Here is a 22,556-nt window from a genome sequence, read left to right on the forward strand (position 1 = left end):
CCCGGCGGGCACAGCCTCCCACCGCGGGCACGGCCTGCCTGCCGCTGGCTCTTGTCTGTCCCTGCCCATCCGTGCGGGACTGCAGCGCTCCGGGCCCGCGGCTGTTCCCCCTCCTCGGCCGGGGAGGCGTTTGGGAGATAGGACAGGCTCAAATGTAAAGAGATGTGGACATGAAGATGAGTGTGAATGCATAAGCACTGCCACAAAACGAGCGATGGGTCAGGAGAGCTGTTGGTCATCCACTTGGTCCGTGCGGTACCCTGGTGTGGGAATGCAGCTTCTGGGAAGTAAGGGAATGCTACAGATCCTGCTCGGAGTGTTTTCTGTAGGAATTTTCCAGTGCCGAGGCATTTGTTTTGGAAAAAGAAAATAATTAAATATTTGATGCGAAATTTGCATACATGAGTATCCGCAGAGCGTGCTCAGTGACACGAAAAGGACAGAGGAGCAGGCACAGGCTCAGGGGGTTGATCACCTGCTCTGGGTGAACTGAGAGCAGCAGCACTCACCCCCTGGGGCTGTGCCACTGGCTCCAGACTGCACATGGCACTGCGCAGGCGAATCCCAGCGGTGATGAGCACATGACACACAGCACAGGAGCTCCTGCTGTATCCTCAGGTATTCCCCCGGATTGGGAGTGTAAGGAATGATGCTGCTTCCCACTAAGCGAGTGCTGGGGGAGAGGACAGTGTTTTCCAGTACCGTTTGGTAGCTGATTACATTTATCTCACTGCTTTAAAAATAGAATCTCATCCGGAGGATTTTGTTTGTTTCCTGCATTGTAGGACGTGAGGATGTCTGTGTCCAATACACTGTGCCTTAAACACCCGAAAGACTGGAGTCGTCTGAAGATTATGTAAAGCTGAAGGTGCAGACAGCCTTGGAAAGGAGGAATAATGGGACCAGGCATTCAGGAATATCCATTACTACTGCACAGAGAGACACAGCCCAAGGAAAGCCACACCAATGAAAACCACAAAGGAATGGTAAAGTAAGGAAATTATTTTCTCTCTTTGTAGTTACAGAAATCTCTAAATGCCATAGAGGAGTTGATAAGCTGTGCTGCTCAGATTGTCCTCCCCTCCCCTGCTCCACAGCAGCAGAAATGATTGTGCAGGATGATTCTGCAGGTCGCAAAGTCACAGAGGTGACTGCAGCATTGCTGGAGGCACAAGACTTAGTTTCATTCTTTTATAAGCTATTGAACCAGTGAAATCATGTGGGGTTTGAGACAAAATCTAACTGTACTGACATAAAAACTGTGAAAACAAGATGTACAGCCTGGCAAATGAACTGAACTGCAGTCAAGATAGATTAGGCTGGGAGGGCACAGTTTGCTTATTCCTGTTCTGAAATGGTATTTTAAAACTTGCCTTTTTAAAAGCAGTAATATTTCTTGTTTGTAGAGCACTGATTGCTGATCCTTACAGAACACACTTGATTTTTGTTGATTTTGTGTGCTTGCACAGAAATGTACCTGGTTTAATTGAGATAGGGGATTTAGTTTTAAGCTGCCCAGATCAGTAATCTCATTCCTTTGCTTGCAGATGGGTTTTTATTCCTACTAGTATTTCCACAACCATTGTAACATGAAATAGGGATTTTGTTTTTGCCTATGTTGTGAAATAGTTTGTATTAACATCAGAATAGACTTTATGCTCCCTGCTCACTTCTGCTCCTTAACTTCAAAGGAATAACCCTTTAAATTTTGTTGAGAATATACAAATGAGCAAGACAAGATTTGGCTTGCAGTGGCCTTTGTATTGTACTTTAAAAAGTACAATAAAGTGCAATTAGTTTTGTTAAATTGCAGTAGGAGCATGTATCAGGGACTATAAAAATCAGTAGTTAAATATTTAATCTTTCATGTTTACTATTTGTTATCTGCAGAGTACCTTTGAGATCCTCTGATAGAGGATTGTTTATACAGGCTAAGTTCTGTTATTATGTCATCTGATAGAATTATTTGCTTTTGCATTAGTAGTACTAAAATACAGTAGTACATGGGGAGTAATAAAGTAAAAAGTGGCCATGGCATAGTTCTGGTGAACTCTAAGTCTAAGAACAGTTCCAATCAACTCTCATATCTAAGCTGAATTGCACACTAAGCTTTGACTGTATTTCTATTCTTACATTCATATATGTTGCTATTTATATCTAATATTCCGTTTCGTCCTTGCTAGTTATACTAATGGAAAAAGCCATCCGAGCACCAAAGGACTAAATAAACCAATTTCTTATGTGAAATCCTCTCCTGGAAGACTGGGCAAGAATGTATCAAGTGCCATTGAAAAGGTAAATAATCCCTTTTTTGTTTAACAGAAAGAGGATCCTTAGTTTAAGTCAACTTCTTAATAGCATCACATACTTTCATATCTCTTCAGATTTCCCATGACACTCAGGATGGTAACCAGCCAAGTGTTTATAAGAAGGGAAGAAACCAGCTGGATGGCAATACTCAGTCCAAAAGGTAGTTTTGTGTTGTCTGTTTTAGTAATTTCAAACTGGTATATGAAATGCTTGTGATGAAGTCAAGGCTGCTGTGTTTTGCTTGTGACTTGAGTGGCCCCAGAGTTCAGCATTTATCAGGACAACAAATTTAAGTTCTCAATATGGAAACTTACTATCCTGCCTTAGTGAGTTCTCAGGCAAAATCAGAGAAAAATAAAATAAACAAAAAAAAATCTGTTGTATGCAGTGTTATCTGTAATAGTAATACTCATTTTGCCTCATTACCAAGTTTCCATGCCAATTTTATCTTCAGTCCTGTAGATCCCTGTCCTTGAACGGGGTATCAAGAGCTTTGACATTCAGAAACATTAACCATTCTAACAGGACTTGATCTTTCTTTTCATTTAGGCCCCCAAGTGTTTGCACCTCACTGCACACTGCACAAGGACCAAAGAGGAGTCTCCCAGAAAGAAGGCAAAATGAATCTTTCCTGCACAGGATCCCTCCTAGCACAAAGGGCAGCACACAAGGAACCTTCTGTAGAGTTAGAGATGTCCCAATGCAACATTTTTATTGCAGTAAAAAAGAGCAGTTGGAGAAGAATCACGAAGAACACGTTGCTGAAGCCAGTCCAGGTCCTTCTAAATGGCAAGAAACGTCCGTAGGTGAAATGTTTCTTGATTTTGAATCAGTACAGATTATTAAAGAAGATGCTGAAGATGACAGTGCCAGTGACCTCTCTGATTCAGAAAGGATCCCCATTCCCCCCTCTCCCTGCACACCACCAGAACTCATCCTCAGAGCTGAAGAAATCGATCCAGTTTGTTTGGAACACGTCCCTGAAATGGGACTTACAGAATCAGAATATTACTACCCGGACTTCCTCCCACCCCCTTTCAACTCCTGGGACTTGAAGCAGTTGGCTCTCTTTGTCCATGCTGAAGGTAAGACTGACTTCCGACCGAAGCCAACAGGATTCCTGGAGAAGTACATGGATCGCCTGCTGCAGCTGGAGTGGCTGCAGGTGCAGACTGTGCAGAGCGAGAAGGGGAAGGCTGCCAGGGCCAGGCCCCAGACTGCTCCTGGCTCCAGCCGGGGCCTGAAGAGCCCTGGCAAAGGCAAAGCATTGCTCAGCCCTGTGCCTAACAGGCAAGGGATTCCCCAGGAAAGCGTGACAAAGCTGCCCAGGAGCTGTCTGGGGCACAGGGGAGATCCCTACTGCGAGGAAAGTCGCCAGTTGCGTTCTCACCCAGCTCGCTTGAAACCGGCTGAGAGAACGGGATGTGCAGCAGCTCAGCAGAGACAATCTGGTGAGGTCAGGAGTGAGCTGAAAAAGAAACCAGCTGCAAAGCAACAGCTTCTCAACCTGCAGCCTTCAGAGAACAGCTCCAAAATCCAAAGTGTTGGGAACATCAGACCCCCCAAGCAAAGCCCAGGTTTCCACGGTGCAGCTGCTCCCGTCAAAGGCCTCAAACCGTACGCGTGTGCGAACCCAAAGAAAAACGGCAACACCAACAGTTATGTTCCTCCTAAAAAACCAGCAGGGGACAGGAAAATAAAAACAAATGGCACAAAGCAAACCCCATGTAAATTCAAGTGAAGGAAGAGTCATTAGTAACTGTTGATGCTTCTTGACTGCTAGGAAGCATTTGGTCAGTGCAGAAGGGTCGTGTTTTCTTCCTGAGAAAACACACTCCTGATGCATTGGTTCAGCACTGTTCTTTTCTGTCCATTTGATCTTAAGCCAGCAAGGCCAGCAGGAAATGTTTTCCCTGAAGGCAAGTGTCTTCCATTGGTCTTTCCTCAAAAATACTCACAATTGCTCAATCCACAATAGCACAGTGTGAAGTGTAGAGAAGTGTGTAAAGTCCTGTTTGCACCCGTTGAAGCCTGTGGTGGTCCTTGTGCTTTCTGTGGTGTATTTGAGGGAATTGAGTCCATGCTCTATTTTCTTGCTGTTTTGTGAGGCAGGTTTGGTGGTGTTTTCTGATGGAAAAGGCTCAGCTGTTTTTACAAAATAATGGAGCCTGTTATCTATGCAAAGTCAACTCTAATTCTTCACAGAACGTGATGAATTGGATTTTTTTGATGAAATAGATATTTTTTTGAGAAGAAAAAGAATGGAGATAATGTTTTGAAGTATTTTAATGCAGAAAGGATTCTTTTTAAGACAAAAAAAACCCCTACTAGGGAGCAGACAGCTTCGATAGTGAGAGATTAAGAAAATGGAATGTGTATTTTTATACCCTGGAATCTTCACTGTGTTTCCAGACAGCTTTCCTGGAAGTTCATTTTGTAAGGCCTGATGCTTTTTGTCACTTCGAGGGAATGGCCAAATTGAAATTGCACATGGATATGTATGAGCAATGGGAATGAAGGTATTACAGAGGCTGTGTGGCCTGGTTTGCAGAACTGGTAGCTTCTCAGTGCATAAAACATAGACTTATGGGAAAGATGTAAAGGTTGTTGTAAGTTCTAGTAAAGATATATTTTGATACAGAAGATACCTATTTTCAGTCACTCAAGATGGCTATTATTTATCCCATGGCCCAGTCTACCTTGGCTTCTTGTTCCAAGGTTTAATGAGGTGATAGAGGGAAACACCCTACAGAGGGAAACTCTACAACCAGGATTGGGTCCTGTCCTCAGCCCCTCTGTCTGCTCTTGTGTCTGCGAGATACAGGAGAAGGATAGTTCAGAGAATATCCAAGTCTCAGTTCATCTGTTCCAATTCACAATCACAGCAGCTAGAGAATGTTTTGTACTTTGATTTTAAAATGAAATCCTGGTCAGCATTAACTTCATCCTCAGCCTTCAGTCACAGTGTTCATGAGAAGTGAGCTGAGGTCTGATGGATCAGATTTACAAGTGCATCCATCACATTGTAAGAGAAAATGAAAAAGTAGCAAACACTAAAGAGTACAATATGTATATAGCTGAATTGCACTTCTCTTGTTGAGCTCATCTTGGTTTTAAGATGCTTAGCTGTTTCTATCTTTCATTGTGCCTACCAGATCTTCAGCTTTGTAAGATTTCAAAGCATGGATTTGTATGTAGTTTAAAATGTGAGAATATTAATAAATGTAGTAATAAACTAGAGTATTTTACAGTACATAAAAACATTGCTCAGGAATAGTCTTAAGAAATATTTTTAGTGGTTTTTTTTTTTTAAGTCTACTGGAGACCAAATGTGAAATTTTAAATTGATAAAGGAAACAAATGTACCAGTATTATGTTTCCAGATTCAGTATTTGTGAAGTTACAGCTAAAATGAATTGTAGTTGCATGTACATTCAGCTCTATGCAATTAGAGTGAAACTTAATCTGACATGCTCAAAGATCAGATGAATTGGCTGTTTTAGAGGTGTGGTGAGACTCAGAGGATGGACCTGAACACCAGCAACTGCAGAGGACCAGCACCTTCCATTGTCACTGTTTCATCCTTTTGGTTTGGTCCAGCCTCATCATGTTTTATAGATGCAAGGTTCCTGCAGCCAGTGTTAGTATTTCAAGCTCTGGCCAAATTCTGCAAATCTTTTAGTCAAGTTTTCCTGATTCACATTAACACCAATGAAACACAGTAGAGCAGCTCTTGCCAATGATCAGAATTTTAGTGCACTGCTCCAGTTCACAGTGTTCACATTAACACCAATGAAACATGGTAGAGCAGCTCTTGCCAATGATCAGGATTTTAGTGCACTGCTCCAGTTCACAGTTACAAGCACCAGAAGTGAGGTGAGCAGGATGCAGGCAATAATCAGAGTAGCAGGTTTTTAAAACAGATTCTGTTAGATGCAGTAATTCATTTAGCATGTTGCTATAGCACTGAACATTACTGTATGCTAAATTTTGCTCTGAAATATTACTCTATAGGGATGCTTTCCTGGGTCACAAGGAGGGCATGTAGATACAGCACATCTTGCATGATCACTTAAAGAATAAATAGTGTTTCAATCAGCTGTGACCAGAGCAAAGGTGATTGGCACTGAGAAAAGGGTGGTTTTTTTAAACAAGTCTGAATACTTGTCCATCATTAGGCTGTGTGTGTGATCTGGCCAAGTTTGTCTCACATGATAATCACACCATTCCCATTTTTGTTCATTGGTTTGGTACTTCTTACACAGTTGTCTGTTCACATACAGAAATATAAATTTTTGTTTGCCTCAACAAGCAGCTCTTGGCTCAGCAGACCTGCAAGGGTTGGATTTTAGCCTGTTTCCATTCTGGGCCTACAGATACAAAGAGCTCCTTTTATGAAGAGGATGATGTTTTATGTTCATTTTGTATTGATGGATATTCTCTTTAGAAGCACTTCTGAATATAGCAGAAAGTTTATCCCATCAAATACATTCAGTTTAATGAACTAAAATACATCCACAGCTCAGTGTTTGTGTGGCTATACCACTTTTTTTGACTCTGTTTAGCAATATGATCAGCTGTGTGTCTAAGCCTAGCATTGGTGATGCTTGAAGAACAAGTTACTGTGATTGAGATATTCAAACAGAGTGATTTATTTTTTTCTAGAGAATGTAAAGGTTTAATGTTCTGCAGTGTTAACTACAGGACATGCTCAGGTTGCATTTTAAATGAACATCCAGATTCTACTTCAGTTACACTAGTAGAAACTCAGAAAAACACAGTTGTTTGCAATGAAATTACCCTGTTACAAAGATGTGAAGAAACAGAGTTTTACTCCAGAATTTGTAAACTCTTTTCCTTAGTAATGCTAAACTGTGTTTTTAATGCATCACATGAAGAAATGTAAAGCAATACTGGTTTTCTCTTGACATGTTTCTTTTTTTTCTCCATTCCTTGCACCTCATATTGTGGTCACTTAAAGTTTTACCTCCTCTGCACCCACTCCCACTTTGTTTCAGTTGGACACAGCAGTTCTGAAGCTCCTGCACAACTCCTCCAGCTCCCTGTCCTGTTGGCAGAACCTGTGTAAGCTTCCTCAGTAACTCAGAGTATGTGCTCCAAAAAGAGGTTATTTACCATGGTGTGAGCAACACACACCTTTCTGGGGATAGGCTTTACATCATCCCTAAGTGGCAAGGAAGACTCAAACCAATCCCTACTGCTGGTCTGAGTATCCTAAAGGATGGGCTGGCCACTTGTTCAACCTGGCAGGATGGGCTGGATTATGTTTGCAGTACAGATTCAGAGTTGTGAGGTGCCAATGCTGCTCACAGAGGCAAAAAGGCTCAGCAGGATTTGTTCTGAGCTAGCTGAGCAGAGAGCAGAGGGGTTGGCAGGAGCAGGGAGCTCTCAGCCCCCAGGGATGCTGCTCTCCCAGGATGCTGTGACTGGAGCTCCAGCTGTACCTGCCAGTGCCCCTCTGGTTGTGCTGCTGAGCCCTTCCCATGGGATGGGAGAGAGGGATAATGCTGCACAGGAGGGATATGCTTATTTCATTGGATTAAACTGTCTTGTTTGACTCCAGACTGCTGAAATCTGCTGTAATCCCATTACTGCTTGTGTCCTTTCTGTGTTTCATTTATTGTTGGAGGCAACTTTTACCTTGTATTTGCTATTTAAAGGATCTTGTTAGAAGTTTGAGAGAATTTTGACAGTTTTTCAGTCAGTATGTGATACCTTTTTGGAGCTAATATTATAGTTGAAATTTCTACAGTATGAAATTGCCTAGAATGTACTATTTTTTTGCCTTATTTTAAAGGTATTGAGCCTTTGTTGCTCCCATTGGCATTAATGGTTTTTCATCTGAAAAATCAGACCACTCTGGAAGGACTGAACTCATTTCACTGAGGATTTGCATCAGCTTTTGATGTTGGTAATCATGTATTCCTATTTATTTGAACTCTTTGTGGATATTTTTGCTAGTAATTTCATTGGAAAGTGATCTTGTAATTCAAAGTTACTGTATATTTGCTACATTAAAAGTGAGATCCTGCCTGTTACCGAGTTGTGTTTTTTCCATCCCCCACGAGATGGCATCTCGAGATTGTTCTTCGGGAAAACTCCTGTGCTGCAGTGTCAGATGGAGACTGTAGCTCTCACCACCATAAGGGTGGTGAGACATTGGAACAGGTTTCCCAGGGATGTGGTGGCTGCCCCAACCCTGGCAGTGTTCAAGGCCAGGCTGGATGAGCCTTGAGCATCCTGAGCCCCCAGGGCAGGGGGTTGGGACTAGATGATCTGTAAGGTCCATTCCAACCCTTAAATTCTATGATTCTATGATTCTCTTGCTGCTGATGGCCAAGTGAAGTCATAAACATGAGTATTTCTACTCCACCTCTCAGTCAAGTCTGTCGTGACTGTGTTCAGGCATCATAAGAGGTGAAAATAACAGGAAAAACTTCCTTCAGTGTATCCATACCTTTTTTAAATGCAGTTTCACATTCTCTGTTACAATCTCCAGGATAGTTGGAACATGATCCAAAGAACAGCAAAGACATGTGTGGAGCTGCTTGCAGAGAATATACTATATTATATACTACATGCTAATATACATGGCTATGTATAACTTAATTTCATACACAGCATGTTCATATGTTCAGCTGAGACTAATCGAGAGGAAAATGAAGGGAGTGAGTTTGGAAGGGAGAAAAACAGCATTTCCTGTTGCCACATATCCCTTAGCTTTGCCATTTCTGTAATCTTAAGCATTATAAAACTCCTCTGTGAGATACCACACAAGAGTTTTACAATCAGGACCTTCCTGCTCTTTGAGGTTTTCCTGATAGCTAAATCATCCTATCCTGCAATGCTATTTCAGCCTGTTACTTTCTCCTGTTAATAGTGAGTCCCAGGAGATCCTTTCCTGCCTTCTTCCCCACGCTCACAGTTACTTAAAACATCATGGCCTAGTTCACACGATCTATTGCTTTTCTTCTCACCTGAACAGGAGATCAGTTCTTCCCTTCACAGCTTCCAGAACACAAATTCTTTTCCAGTTCTAAACAGAATAAACCTTGTGCCCAGTAAAAGCAGTGCAGGAGAATGGAAGATGCTATAGGAGGTGTTTTCATAGGAGTCAGGACCTTCCCCATCCTCTGCCAAGAGTCAATCTTACTTTCCTGCTTCTTTACGTAGTTTGATGTAGAACTTGCTTTCCACACCCATGGGGGGAAGTTCAGCTTCAGGTATACAAGTTCATCCATGTGTGATGCCTTTTCAGTGGAACAGGGCTGTCCAGTGTTGTTTGTATCACCCTATCACCTTTCAAATAAGCTTCTGCTAAACTTGCCCTTGGTTCAAAGATTGAAGTCACACAAAATCAGCAAAACAGCACAGGTCATGGCAGATAAAACCAGCTCCCATCGAATATCAAGCTGTGTTTGTTTATTTTGGCAAACAATTTGGTGTTATTAAGAAATAGCATTTCCAAGGAACTGTAAAAGCAGTTCACGTGTTTACTTTCAGGTATGTAATGGCCATAAAACTGCAAGTCATGGCCTATTTATTGTGTGTGGTGGCAGGTGCAAACAGGCTGAAGAAACCCAACACCACAGGAGGACTGAGCTTTGCTTTGAGCCAGTTCAGTTTTATATAAACAGCAGTTTGGGTTTTTTTGATGAGGCAGAAATCCTCACAGTCCTTTAGGGCAGCTCACAGGGCTGGAAGCAGGTAACTGCTGGTGGGAAAGCTCTGAGCTGCACGGAGCCATCGCACAGCGTCCCACGGACACAGCTCTGCTGCCCCTGGCTGCTCCCACCTCCCACAGCACGACATTCCTGGGCTCTGCTGGGACCCCATGGAGCTGCTCAGCATCCTGCTGCTCCTGCAGGTGGGTGTGGGGTGTGGGCAGGGGGTCTGGCTGCATGGGGGCATGGAGGAGGATGGAGCCAGGATCTTCCCAGGTGGGATGGGAGGCAACAGGCAGGAACTGGAACACAGAATATTCCACCTGAACATGAAGAAGAACTTTACTGTGTGGGTGGCTGAGCACTAAAACAGGTGCCCATAGAGGTGATGGAGTCTCCTTCTCTGGAGATATTCAAAATCCATCTGTAAAAATCATGAGTAACATGCTTGAGGGGACCTGCTAGCAAGGAGGCTGGGCCAGGTGGGCTCCAGTGGTCTAACCACTCTGTGTGGTCCTGTCCCCATGCAGTGCCTCTGAGACAGGTGTCTCCTCTGCTCTAGATCCTAGGCTCAGGTCTCTGGGAAGGGGTTTCCAGGGCTGGGGACTCTCTGCTCCTCCTGCTAGGGATACTGGAGTGCTCATGCCTGCCCAGACACACTGGTGCCTAGTGGTGACTCTGCTTTCCTTTCCAGCAGTGACCATGGCTGGAACAGACACAGTAGTACCCTGAGCCATTGCCTTGCAGGTGTGCACAGAGGAGTGGGGAAGCCACAAAATACCCAGTTAAATATTCCCAAATGATTAAAAGTGGCTGCACATGCTCAAAGGGGAAAGTAGCATTTTCAGGTGTTCTAGGAGAGTTGAAGCTGAAGCAAAGCTGATAGAGATGATTTGCAAATGCTGAATTGAGGACCTGCTTGCTGTGTTTACATCCCAGAGGTTTGCCCTGTGTAGCTGTACAGACTAGGTCTAAGGCAATACTGGTGAACCATTGCTCAGCAGGTTTATAGCCATGGCAATTTTGAAAGTATATTGTTTATTCAGAAAAAGGTCATGGGATAAAGTCTGACCTTTGCCCGTGTCTGGGCAGACAGAGCTTCGTTCTGGTTTTGGACATATTTGATGGAATGAGTCATAAACCCCAAGATTTAAAATGGAAGTGTGTACAAGTAACCTGTGAGTTAATGGCAATGATGTAATTTGAGCACTGTCATAGTGCTTTAAGGTGTCAGATTTCCAGTGAAAAGCAGTGTTGGAAGCCAATACAGGAAGCTTGTGCTTGTAAAAGGGCTAATTCTGTCAATTTGGGTGTAGTCACCATTCTCAACGATTTATTTTACTCATCTGTGTTACAGACTTTGGCCTAGTGTTTACTTTCTGGTAAATCAGTTGTGTTTGGAACACTTAGTCTCCTGCCAGAGTCCCTGAAACCCTGAAATACTCCCCAAACTTAACTCTCTTTTCCACAAGTAGGTTTATGTCCTGTCAATACTAGACAACTTCTAAAGGAGCTCTAGACACAGAGAGAGGGGATGGAATACCTTAACATTGGAGATAACTTGCTTTAAGAAAAGCCATGGGGGTGATACCATGGACTGGTATCTGCTTGGACTCAGTGCTTGTGTTTCTGGTACTGACATCACCTGACCAGAGAAATTAGTCTCCCAGCTCTCATGCCATTCATTTGGAATGAGGTAGATGATATTTGTGGAGTTTCCAGGGTTAGATACAATTCAATACAATGTGTCAAAACTGGATCAAATAATTTCTCCGAAGCCAAATTCCTCCCAGACAACATATCAATGTTTTCTAGTTAACCACACTTGTCACAATCACTTGTCTTTTCTCACAAGGTTACTGCTGCCAACAGCTTTTCTCATGGAATCGAAAAGTTCAGTTTAAGACAAGCCATCCAAAGGAGGACTGTTCAGGTTTGTAGTCAATATTTTGTTATAGCAGATACACAACAGCTAATGTGCAAACTATGGCACTAAATGCACTTTATCCAACAGTCAGGAGGTGCTGATCAGTCAGGCAGTTTGCGTCCCCTCCAGCGCACCAAAAGGACCTGGGTCGTCACCACCATTGAAGTACAAGAGGAGGACAAAGGACCATTCCCCAAATATGCTGGACAGGTAGCAAGAATATTTCAGTAAAAATTCTTGAACCTCAGTTAGGTGTTCATCACCACAGGTTGTACCATAAATACCACAGGGAGGAGAGGGCAAAACCAGTGTGTTACACAGCGACTTTTAAAAACACTTACTTGGTCAAAGTTGTCTTATTTATGCAGAACTGAGGTGGGATGTGTATACTGCTCCTTCCTCTTGGGAGGCTGCAGGGATACACAAGGGAAAGGAGACTATGGAGTGCACCTGCACACTGTGCAGAGAAGTGGAGCTGCAGCCCAGAATGCTGTTGGGTTGGCTGAGACCAAGCCTGCAAGCAAGGGACCCCTCTGCCAAGAAAAGCTGGGCAGCAAGAGAACTGATCTAAAATATTTGTAATGCTGTTCCACCTTCCCTACTCACACTGCCTTGTTGTTCTCTTTCCAACAGCTGGTCAATAACAGATCATTTAATGCCTCGGTAAGATATTTGATCAGTGGCCCTGGGGTGGATGAGTACCCAGAGATTGGATTGTTTTCATTAGAAGATGATGCACGTGGACAGGTTTATGTACATCGCAGCATCGACAGGGAAGAGACCTCAACTTTCCAGGTAACACACTGAAAGCATTCATCATACTGTTTCCAAAGGTTAGTTGGTCAAATGCTTTCTCATGGCTAAATGCTTCACAACAATGAGAGACACCTATAAGGATGTTGTGTGTCTTTTCATTACATACTTTTCTTATCTTGACCGTATAAATAGATACAAAGTTGATTGGCTCAGCAGAGACAAAAACCATCCATGCAACTATTATTCGTTCACTTCTTTTCTGTCTTTTTTTTTTGGTATAACCCTTGATCATCATCTAGAAACTTAAAAGGTTGTCCTGAAATTCAAAGCAGGTCACAGCTATAGTGGCTGGAACACTGAGTTGTAAACCTAAAAATTCAAGAGAATGGAAGCAAATAGTTATGAATTGCAAAAAAAATAGATAATACTGGAGGAGCTGCAAAGCTTTATTACTGTAACTTTACATAAGAGGAAGCATATGTTTCTCCTTAAGAAGCAGAAGAGTGTTCATAAGCACTAAGTGTAATGAAAGAAATGTGATAATGAGTGTATGAATGAAATATGTGAGTGTGGGTTTGTTTTCCTCTTGCAAAAAATCTTCAGTTCTGGGTTCCTTATGTTTGTTCTGTGATGAGTTCTATTAGTGTCTCCGAGGATTAACTGTGCCCAAATTGTAGTTTTCCATGTGATTTTCTGATACCTGTGTTGCTACTCATTTAGATACGTTTTGATGTTGTGAGCAGAAAAACTGGAGAACGAGTGGACCACCCTTTGTTTTTCAACATAAAGGTTAAAGATATCAATGACAATGCACCTGAGTTTGCCAAGGAAGAATATAACATTACAATAAGAGAGAACCACAATAAAGGTAATTGCCATCCCACCAAGGGATACTCCTGATTTGTCTGTGACTGATCTCAATTCCTTCATCATTATCATCCCTTTCTTGCTAAATGTATTCTCCTTCCTACCTTCTGCTTAAACACTCCTGAGTTCAGGGACTATTTCCCAGGAAAGACTCTTTCCTACATTTTGACTTCTTTTCTAATTAACCTCAGTGTACATTAACATAATGTTTGAGACATTCTGAAAAAACTCCCAAGATATTTCTTCTCAACTCCAAGCCAAGACTTGAGCAGACTGATCTGAACTGTGGACCTGGAACCTGCAAACACACTTTGCTTCACAGAAGATGGTCAGACACACTGTTTAGAAACACAAATCTTTAGTGTGGGTGTGTAGACATGTGGGCATGGTGTTGGCATAATGAAGTAAATGTTTTTGATAAAGCCAATTCAGGAGTGTGGTACTTTGCTGGGATAACCATAGCCACAGGAGAAGTTAGAGGTTTTCTTAGGACTTGTGTGTTTCAGAGCCTGCAGACAGGCCTGGGAAACTCCATGTCAGGACTCAACACTTGTATTAATATCTCAATTCTTCATCCTAGATGAACCAGTTTTCCAAATCACTGCCATGGACAAAGATGAAATTGGCACTGAGAATTCTCAGGTGTCCTATTCTATGAGTATGCAAATGCCTGTTCCACGGGGACTCACATTTAATATTGATCCTACCACAGGATCAATACTTCTGTCAGGATGCCTGGATTATAAGGTGATGCATATTTGGCAGCTTCCCATTATGTAATGCATGATACATATTCACTGCAGTTACCAGGTATAAGGGGAAGGGGAATCTCTTATCCAGTTTCATAGCTGTGACTGGCAAAATGTGGGAACTGCTTCTGAACTGAGATTGGATCTTCCTTGTTTCTGTTTTTCAGACTGCCAAGTCTTTCAAACTTGTGATTAAAGCCAGTGACCACGGAAGTCCCCAGCTGTCATCTACTGCAACAGTCAACGTAGCTGTTGAAGATGCAAACAACTACCTCCCTGTATTTATTAGTGATAATGTAAGGGAAAACATTATTACTTTGCTGAGCCTTTCTAAGTACAGTTCAGTCCTTCAAGCCACTAAATGGACTCAGGAAATGGGAACCATCAGAAACTTGTAGAATCAGACCAAAACATGTGTGAATGACATTTATGTGTCAGAAGAAATATATCTTAAAAATACAGTTCAGTCCTTCAAACTACTAAATGGACTCAGGAAATGGAAACCATCAGAAACTTGGAGAATCAGACCAAAACACGTGTGAATGACATATATGTGTCAGAAGAAATATATCTTAAAATATGGACAGTGACAAACTTTGTCTGTTTTCTGTGTACAGCACCAGAATGTTTTTGTTTCACTGTCACCATAAGGAAGCTCACAGACTAGCTTATTCCAGCATCTAGGGAGACAAGGTGCTGATTGCCCAGAGAAGATGTGCCTGCCCCATCCCAGGAAATGTTCAAGGCCAGGTTGGATGGGGCTTGGAGCAACCTGCTCTAGTGGAAGGTGTCCCTGCCTGTGGCAGGGAGTTTGAACAAGATGCTCTTTTAAGTGCCTTTCAACCCAAACCATTCTATGATTCTATGACTAAAATCTACTCTTTATTGTACAATCTACTATCTACCCTAAATTAACTATCCCAGCTAAAACCAGCACATGCACCCAGAGTGCAGAGTCATGTCTGTAATATTTGTAAACAGGAAGAATAGATACTGGATTACAACTGAGTGTGCAAAGTCACACACAAAAGCAAACACATTCACCAGTGAGTTGCCATGGTAGGTCTCCTACCTGCCTGTGTGCACCAATCCCTACTGCGTGGCAGAAGATAATCCTGGGTGAAAAGCTGTAGTGGCATTTATGGGCCTATTGCTACAGCAAGATTAGGAGAGATGAGTAGTCCTTGGTTTGAGATGAAGATCAGGTTTAGTGATAAGCTCTTTATGAAATCAGTGGAAATGTAGCTCTGTAACTCCCACAGGGGTTTTCTGTCACTGAGTGGGGACACATGAACCACCACAGACTATGGCAGTGTGCAGAAAGTAGATCCACATGGTTTGGGGGTAGAACTCTGGCTCAGAACTGGCTAACAAGCTTCTTTCTCTTGGAGAATAGATATAATCCTGATTTCTTTCCTTTCCTCTGCCAGTACCAGCTACAGGTTTCAGCAGGTCAAGAACATGCAGCTGTATTCAGGCTCCAAGTGGAAGATAAAGACTCCCCCAACACTTCAGCTTGGAGAGCAAAATACACCATAACAAAAGGCAATGAGAAGGAACAGTTCACCATTGAGACAGATCCAGACACAAATGAAGGCATTTTGAGTATTATCAGGGTAAGGAACAGTAATAAATGAGCTCATCCTCATGAGCCACAGCCTGGTGATGTGTGGTGTGGCCAGTGTGATTACAAGACCAATAACTTAGTGTCTTAGCTGAGTCAGGTGAGCTCAGCTCACCTCTGAGTTCAGTGTATACAGAAGTGACTGCCAAACAAAAGGCCATAACTGCTAATCACACTTTTGTCTGGGTTTTTCAGCCTCTCAGCTATGAAGATGACTCTGAGGTGAGACTTGTCATTTCTGTAGCAAATGAAGAACCTTTCTTCTTTTGTAAAGATGGCATTACAATGATCTCCAGCCTAGAATCCACAAAGACAACTGTGAACATCAAGGTCTTACAGTCACAACATGTTCCTAGCTTTCATCCTCCTATACTCACTGTCCAAAAAGAAGATTCAATGGTGCCTGGGAGGGTATTTAGAAGGTATCTTGCCACATATCCAGATGATGTGCCAGATAACATAAAGTAAGTGGATATGTTCTAACTCTCAGAATGAGAAATAGCCTTAGAAAGGGCTAAGGTGTGCTTGGCTGTAAGAATGGTAATCTGATGTGGAAATTAGATACTTCCTCAGTCCCTAGCAAGTTTTGATGGTCCTGTACAAGGTATGGGGACTTGTATGGGGAACTGTTTGTTGGCTGTGTTGAAACACACAGCTTGCCCTAGAGTTAACAAAAGTAATAGTAACTGACAAGTCAAAATACCTATGGAACAAAAAAGATGCAGCTGACATTTTCTTTTCTCCAAATTTCATTTAAAAGAATAACTTGTAATTTTTCCCTTTCTTGTTGAGGTATGAACTAGCCCATGACCCAGATGGGTGGCTGAGTGTGGATGAGGATTCTGGAGTTCTTACTGTGGCAAAGGAATTTGATCATGAATCCCCTTTTGTGAACAACAGCCTGTACACTATTATTGTGCATGCCACTGGTCATGGTAAGCAGCCAGTCAGAAAAGTCAAGCAGCATTTTGACTGAAATCAGGAGCATGCTAATAGAAAATGATAGCAAGGCTAAGGATCTAAGTGGTTAATGGATGATAGAACACTCTAATGTTTGAAACTTGTGCTATGTGTAACGAGTAGGATAGAGCAGACAGATCCTGCCCATGGATTGGCTTTTTGTGAATACTCAGTTGTGAGTGGTTTTGTGTTTCTTTTGCTCCTATCCAGGCAATTCAGCACAGACTGGTACTGGCACCATCCTGCTTTACTTGTCTGACATTAATGATCATATGCCATCGTTAGTGGCTCCTTCTCTTGACGTGTGTGACAAAAATGAAGGGACATCTCTCATTATACAAGCTAAGTCTCCTCTGGTCCATTCACATTCTGGGCCATTTACATTTGAGCTGGCTGAGGACTCTGAAGATGTGCAGCATAGCTGGACATTAGGAAGGAACTTTGGTGAGTTCTTGCCTTGATGTCCTTCATGAGAAGTTTATTGTCAGTTGTGTGGCCTCTAGTTATTTCACTATCTCTTACCTTTATGGTTTGTTGCTAGTTAGTCTCAATGAGACTGAAATGACATGGAAGCACAGCTTTCAAAATATGAAGTTACTATGGTTTGAAGAAAAGTTACATTGCTCTGCCTCCCTGTGGAGGACAGAACCAAGAGCAATGTGGGATAAGTGAGATAAGGCAGCTGAGGAACCACTTCTTAATTTGATTAACCACCTAATGAATTCTAGAAGTTATCAGGGCATCAAGGCTGGGACAGATCTCTGCCCAGAAGCCTCAGTGAGGTGAAAAATTGGGGTGTAATCTTGTCCTATTTATGGTCCATTAAGTCTGGAAAAAGTATTTGAAATTGGGGTGCAAATGAGTTTCCCTTAGATTATCAACAGAAGGGTCTGTAGAATATCAGAATTCTTTCTGTGAGTCTCTTGAAAAAATTAGTTTGTTTTCTTTTTAGGGCAGTCAGTTGAATTTTTGATGTCAAGAAACCTCCCACAAGGCAGCTACTTTGTGCCCATCATTATTCAGGATGGACAAGGATTTTCTACGAGGCAGAACCAGCACATTAGGCTCTGCTTTTGCCCAGATGGAGTTACATGTCAATATTCACCACTTCTACAAACAGCAGCAGGACTTGGACTTGGTGCTATTGCAATAATACTGATGGTTTTCTTATTACTACTGGGTAAGTACCTCCTGGCTGATGTGTGCAGTTGTCTGTCATCTGCCCATTGGTTCTCATTGCAATTGCAGCTCATGAACTCAAATCTACTAAAATCATGATGATATTGTGTCTAGATAATAACTGGCAAGTGTAAATTGTTGTTAAGCTGTACAACATAGTACATATTCTTGTTTGCATTGAATGAAACTGAATACTTGCCTTTTTTGGGCATTTTTCCTGGCAAACTGGAAGTAATGAGTTTCTCCAGTGGGGGTTGCACTTGTTCTAGAGCAAGTTCTAGATCCTCTGTAACAGCTCAGGTTGATTAACTCTGAAGAGATGAACTACTGATGCTTTATCTGAAGAAAAATTAATAGACTATCTGAGCACTGTTTCTCTGGTTAGCTGTGTGTGATCTGTGCTGTCTACTCAAAGAGTGCTCAGTGCAGACAGCAGCTTGTCTGTCTAAAGCAGGTTCACCACTCCAGCCAAGAGTTCCATCTGCAGAGCTGCATTGCTGGAGGTTCCTGAGCAAGCTCATTTGGCACTGGGCTCACCAGCCCACTGTGTGCCCATCTCATCACACCCATCTCTTCACAATGCCCATTTTACCTTTCCCTTCCTTGCTTACAGTGTCCAGCCTTGTACTTTTCCGCTGTCACCGGTCAAGATTTGCAAAACCAGCCATTCTTTCATCTCAGGAAGGTGAACAGACTTTAATCAGTTATAATGAAGAGTCTTTTTCTGAGGTAAGTGTGAAAGTACATTTTCACATTACCCCCCAGTGTTGTGTGGCTGAATCTGCTACTAATCATCTCTTTAATGAAGTTTCCTCTGGTTTTGGTATTGAACAAAATAAAGCTTTTTTTTTTTTTTGCCAGTAAGAGTATCTGGGGAGTGGTGTTCTGCATGGACTGGGTAATGATACTCTGGTGACAGACTATTCCCACTCCTACCACTTTTCAGTATCAGCAGGACCTTCCCAAGTGCCTCATTCTACTGGTAAATCCAACAGGCACAACATCTCCTGTCACACCACCACAAACACATACTAGTGTGTTCAACAAGAAAGTAAATGAAAGTGAGAAATAAAATAGTCTGCAAAGTTGTGATCCTTCACAGCCTAGTTCCTTATTAACACCATCCCTCTCCCTGTATGCAGGCTAAGATGGATATGGCATTTCATCCTGCTCCACCACCTGTGTGTGTGATTGCTGAGGTAACTGCCTGATTCCTGATGTAAATGCTCTTTTTTATGCCACAGAAATTGGTATCCCAAGAGTGAAGTCTGGTATTAATAACAATGGCAAGAATAAGGGAGTATAGTTAAATTAGAAAATAAAGGTCACTTGTTGGAGATTCCACTTGTATTTAAAATGCTCTTTCTGTTTGAGGCTGGCACTTCTTTTCATTAGTTATTGGTTTAAATATTTCGTATGTGTTTGGAAGTGTAATTTCTTCCAAAATGCTTATCACCATACCTGAACTGGTAGGTACAAGATTTTATTCAGTTCATGGCATAAGTGAAATAGAATCTTCATCTTCAGATACCAAACATGTTGGTCAACAACTTCTACTTAACACACTGTAAAAGTGTGGCCAGGATTTATGAGTGTTTTTATGAGTGTAAGATGTACTTCTGGGGTTTGAAGACTTTTCAGTTTGCTCAGTGGATTTTTGTGCTGTATTCCCTACCAGATGTCTATTTTTATTGTAAAGAATGCCTGGAGGAAATTCTGGTCTACATCAGTAGGTGATTGCCATGTGTTTTGTACATAAGGATGTAGGAATCACCAAGAGACTCTTAGAAAAATCTCTGTCTTACAGCAGGCAAGGAAAATGTAAAATAGTCCTTTTTATACATGTGAAAATCCAGTTTCACAATCCTTAAAATCACAGGGGCTGGATTGCCCATATGAGCAAACATTGCAAAGTTCAGAGGTCATGTTTGGTGCCATTAGTGAAAAAGAAACTATAAATTTAGAGGAAGAAACAGATTTAATTACTGAAGATGATGAATGCAAACAGTTGGTGACTCCCTGTATGCATGAAGAATGTACTCACAAGGAGCATGCAAACAGTTGGTGACTCCCTATATGCATGAAGAATGTACTCACAAGGAGAAACAGTTCCTGAACAGAATAAGCTGCAATGAAACTGGAGAAAACAACACAAGGGAAATGGATGTAACAAAGAGAAAGATAATTGGAGTCATTTGTATCTGAAAAAAAATGTTTGGAGGTGACTTGATGCTGGTCAAACCTGAGCTCCTGTGTCTGTCTTCCAGAATCTCCCTTTCCCTAGTTACAAGCCATTCCAACCAAGACCCCTTGATCATTTCATACAGACAGTGGACGAAATACTGGGACAGGTAAGCAATGCATGTTGAATAACTCCTTTGTCAAGTTGGCTTGTAAGCACAAGAGAAAAGGCTTGCAAAGCTGGACAACTGCTCTGGCTCCAGCTGCTCTCTCAGCTCACATCTCAGCAGCATTACCATCAAAACAAGGGATGTATTTAATGAGGGAAACATTCAAGACTCTTCGTTGTTGAAAGTACATTGTCTCCTAGACTTCTGGCTGGGTGGCAGCAGTTACTGCAGGGCTGGGGTCTGCCACCTTTAAAAGTTCTTCAGGATGAGGAAGTGAGGCTAAAATGCTTCCTGTGGCTGTGCAGGGTTCAAGTTTGGTCACCTGCTCTTGCACTTCTGTGCTATGAGAAATTCACAGGCCTGTCCTTTGTGCCTCCTTGGCCAGACTGCAATGCCTCCATGCACTCAGGTTCACTTGGCAGCTCTCTGCTCGAGGGCAGATCAAATGCCCTTTACTGCCTCATTTTTACTCTGGGGGAAGTTCAGGCTCCGGAGCTTATGCAGCTGAGAGTGTCAGTAAAGCTTTTCCTTATCAGAGAAACACTAAAACTTCCTGGATTAACTGCCTCATTTGCATGCTATGAATTCCTTTTATTTTCAAAAGGGCTGTAGGAGCTTCCTTGATAACTTGCCTTTCTCTTCCCTTCTTTAGAAACTGTATGACCAAAACACACTGGATGATTATGGGGAAAACTATGACCCTCACAGATACACTGAGGAAGGAAAACAAGAGCGAAGTAACTCCCCCTGCTCTGTCCCCAGTGACAGTGAGGACTTGCCTGTCGATTTTTTGAACACTCTGGGACCAAAGTTTTCTGCTCTGGAAGAAATCTGTCAGAAGTGATCTCCATCATTCAATTAATTTCAGGAGGCTGTGACTACTTTATGGTGTTCCAAAGGCTTCTGGCAGGAGCACTGGCAATTTCAGGGAAAAAGAACCATCTGTACTCGAAAATATTGCAGTGTGAGTGCACCAGAAATATCTGCCTTTTATTCTTCCTGCCTGCACTGTTTGTGTGTGAGCAGCCAAGAGTGTGACATGTCCGGAGGGTCTACTCTACTCTGCAGAGGTGATGGAGGGATTTTGGCATGTTTGTGCAGACCTCCACAAACAGAAGAACTGATATTAAGGATCTTCAATTTAGTATGCAAAGGAAAAACCCCAGATCTACTAGGCTTGAAATTCCAGTCAAAGTTCCATATGAAAATAAGCCAGTTTTGGACAGAGAAGGCAATTGCCTGCTAGAGCAGTGATAGAGCCCTTTCTCCAGCAAGTGGTGTCTTTAAATCCAAGATTAGCTTTAGTACAGCGCTGTGTGGATCTGACTTGGTGATCAGATCGTTTATTTCTATATGACACTGAAACTTCGAAGAGAACCTCTACCCTGGTGTGGCTGTATCAGCACACACTGTCCATCCAAAGAGGCACTGCTGGTGCTCGTGTGCTGTGCTGGCATCTGCTGGCAGTGGGTGTGATGGCACTGGTGGAAATCAAACCCTAAGAAATTGTTGGCATGCAAGGTATGGTTATTCCTTGCAATGAAATAACTACCTGCTCTAAATTAGTTGCTGTGAGGAGGAAATCCGTGGGTTTCCTCAAGCACCTTTGATGAAACAGGTGGAATGATAAAGAAAGGACAGTATCAAGTTTCCCCATTAAGAAACCACAGATGTGTTACTGTTAGACTTTGAGGTTTGGGCACAGCCGAGTGCGTACAGTTGACCTGTGCTTGGCTATGGCACGATGACTGTTGATGTTCCAGTAGGCTGAGTGAGTACAGTTGACCTGTGCTTGGCTTTGGCACGATGACTGTTGATGTTCCAGTACAGGAATGAGGGAAGAATAGAATAGATTCTGCCATTAGGTGAGTTTTACATGCAGTAAGTGCTGGAATTAGTCACAACTCTTATTTCTGTCCTACTACGATTCTGTGCTCAAAGAAGAATGTTTTGCCTAAGACAAGCACTAAGTCTGGCAGCTAAGGCTCTGTTTTTCTGTTTCACAGTTTACTCAAACAATAAATTATGCTTTTTCTCGGATATTATTGACTAATAATTCCAGGCTGAAAACTTCAGTCAAGTTTGATAAAAGAATCTGGCTGAGTGGCAGGCAGCTACATTTTCCTAAATGCCAACAGCAAGACCTGC

General features: G+C 42.4%; 2 protein-coding genes across 2 annotated transcripts; both read left to right on the forward strand.

The window, feature by feature from the left end:
* The first annotated feature begins 896 nt into the window (after nucleotides 1-896).
* On the forward strand, nucleotides 897-4,051 carry LOC103805318 (protein FAM217B-like). The gene is made up of 4 exons (XM_009077960.1): nucleotides 897-991; nucleotides 2,184-2,295; nucleotides 2,385-2,470; nucleotides 2,860-4,051. Exons 1-4 carry the CDS (start codon nucleotides 897-899, stop codon nucleotides 4,049-4,051), a joined length of 1,485 nt encoding a protein of 494 aa, XP_009076208.1.
* A 6,189-nt stretch (nucleotides 4,052-10,240) lies between these two features.
* On the forward strand, nucleotides 10,241-21,252 carry LOC103805319 (cadherin-like protein 26). The gene is made up of 13 exons (XM_009077961.1): nucleotides 10,241-10,342; nucleotides 12,010-12,132; nucleotides 12,556-12,717; nucleotides 13,399-13,546; nucleotides 14,126-14,292; nucleotides 14,462-14,590; nucleotides 15,725-15,910; nucleotides 16,114-16,382; nucleotides 16,711-16,853; nucleotides 17,089-17,322; nucleotides 18,671-18,786; nucleotides 20,325-20,408; nucleotides 21,061-21,252. The coding sequence occupies exons 1-13, from the start codon at nucleotides 10,241-10,243 to the stop codon at nucleotides 21,250-21,252; spliced, it is 2,055 nt and encodes a 684-aa protein (XP_009076209.1).
* Nucleotides 21,253-22,556: the final 1,304 nt, after the last annotated feature.

This window comes from Acanthisitta chloris, unplaced genomic scaffold, assembly GCF_000695815.1.
Source record: "Acanthisitta chloris isolate BGI_N310 unplaced genomic scaffold, ASM69581v1 scaffold10597, whole genome shotgun sequence".
NCBI lineage: Eukaryota > Metazoa > Chordata > Aves > Passeriformes > Acanthisittidae > Acanthisitta > Acanthisitta chloris.

Excerpts from the sequence above, each read along its gene's own strand:
- LOC103805318 (XM_009077960.1), top strand. The coding sequence starts at position 897 with ATGGGACCAGGCATTCAGGAATATCCATTACTACTGCACAGAGAGACA. Across the intron at positions 992-2,183 it reads AACCACAAAGGAATGGTAAA|TTATACTAATGGAAAAAGCC; the intron begins GTAAGGAAATTA and ends CGTCCTTGCTAG. Across the intron at positions 2,471-2,859 it reads GGCAATACTCAGTCCAAAAG|GCCCCCAAGTGTTTGCACCT; the intron begins GTAGTTTTGTGT and ends CTTTTCATTTAG.
- LOC103805319 (XM_009077961.1), top strand. The coding sequence starts at position 10,241 with ATGGAGGAGGATGGAGCCAGGATCTTCCCAGGTGGGATGGGAGGCAAC. Across the intron at positions 14,293-14,461 it reads CAGGATGCCTGGATTATAAG|ACTGCCAAGTCTTTCAAACT; the intron begins GTGATGCATATT and ends TCTGTTTTTCAG. Across the intron at positions 17,323-18,670 it reads GACATTAGGAAGGAACTTTG|TGTCCAGCCTTGTACTTTTC; the intron begins GTGAGTTCTTGC and ends CCTTGCTTACAG.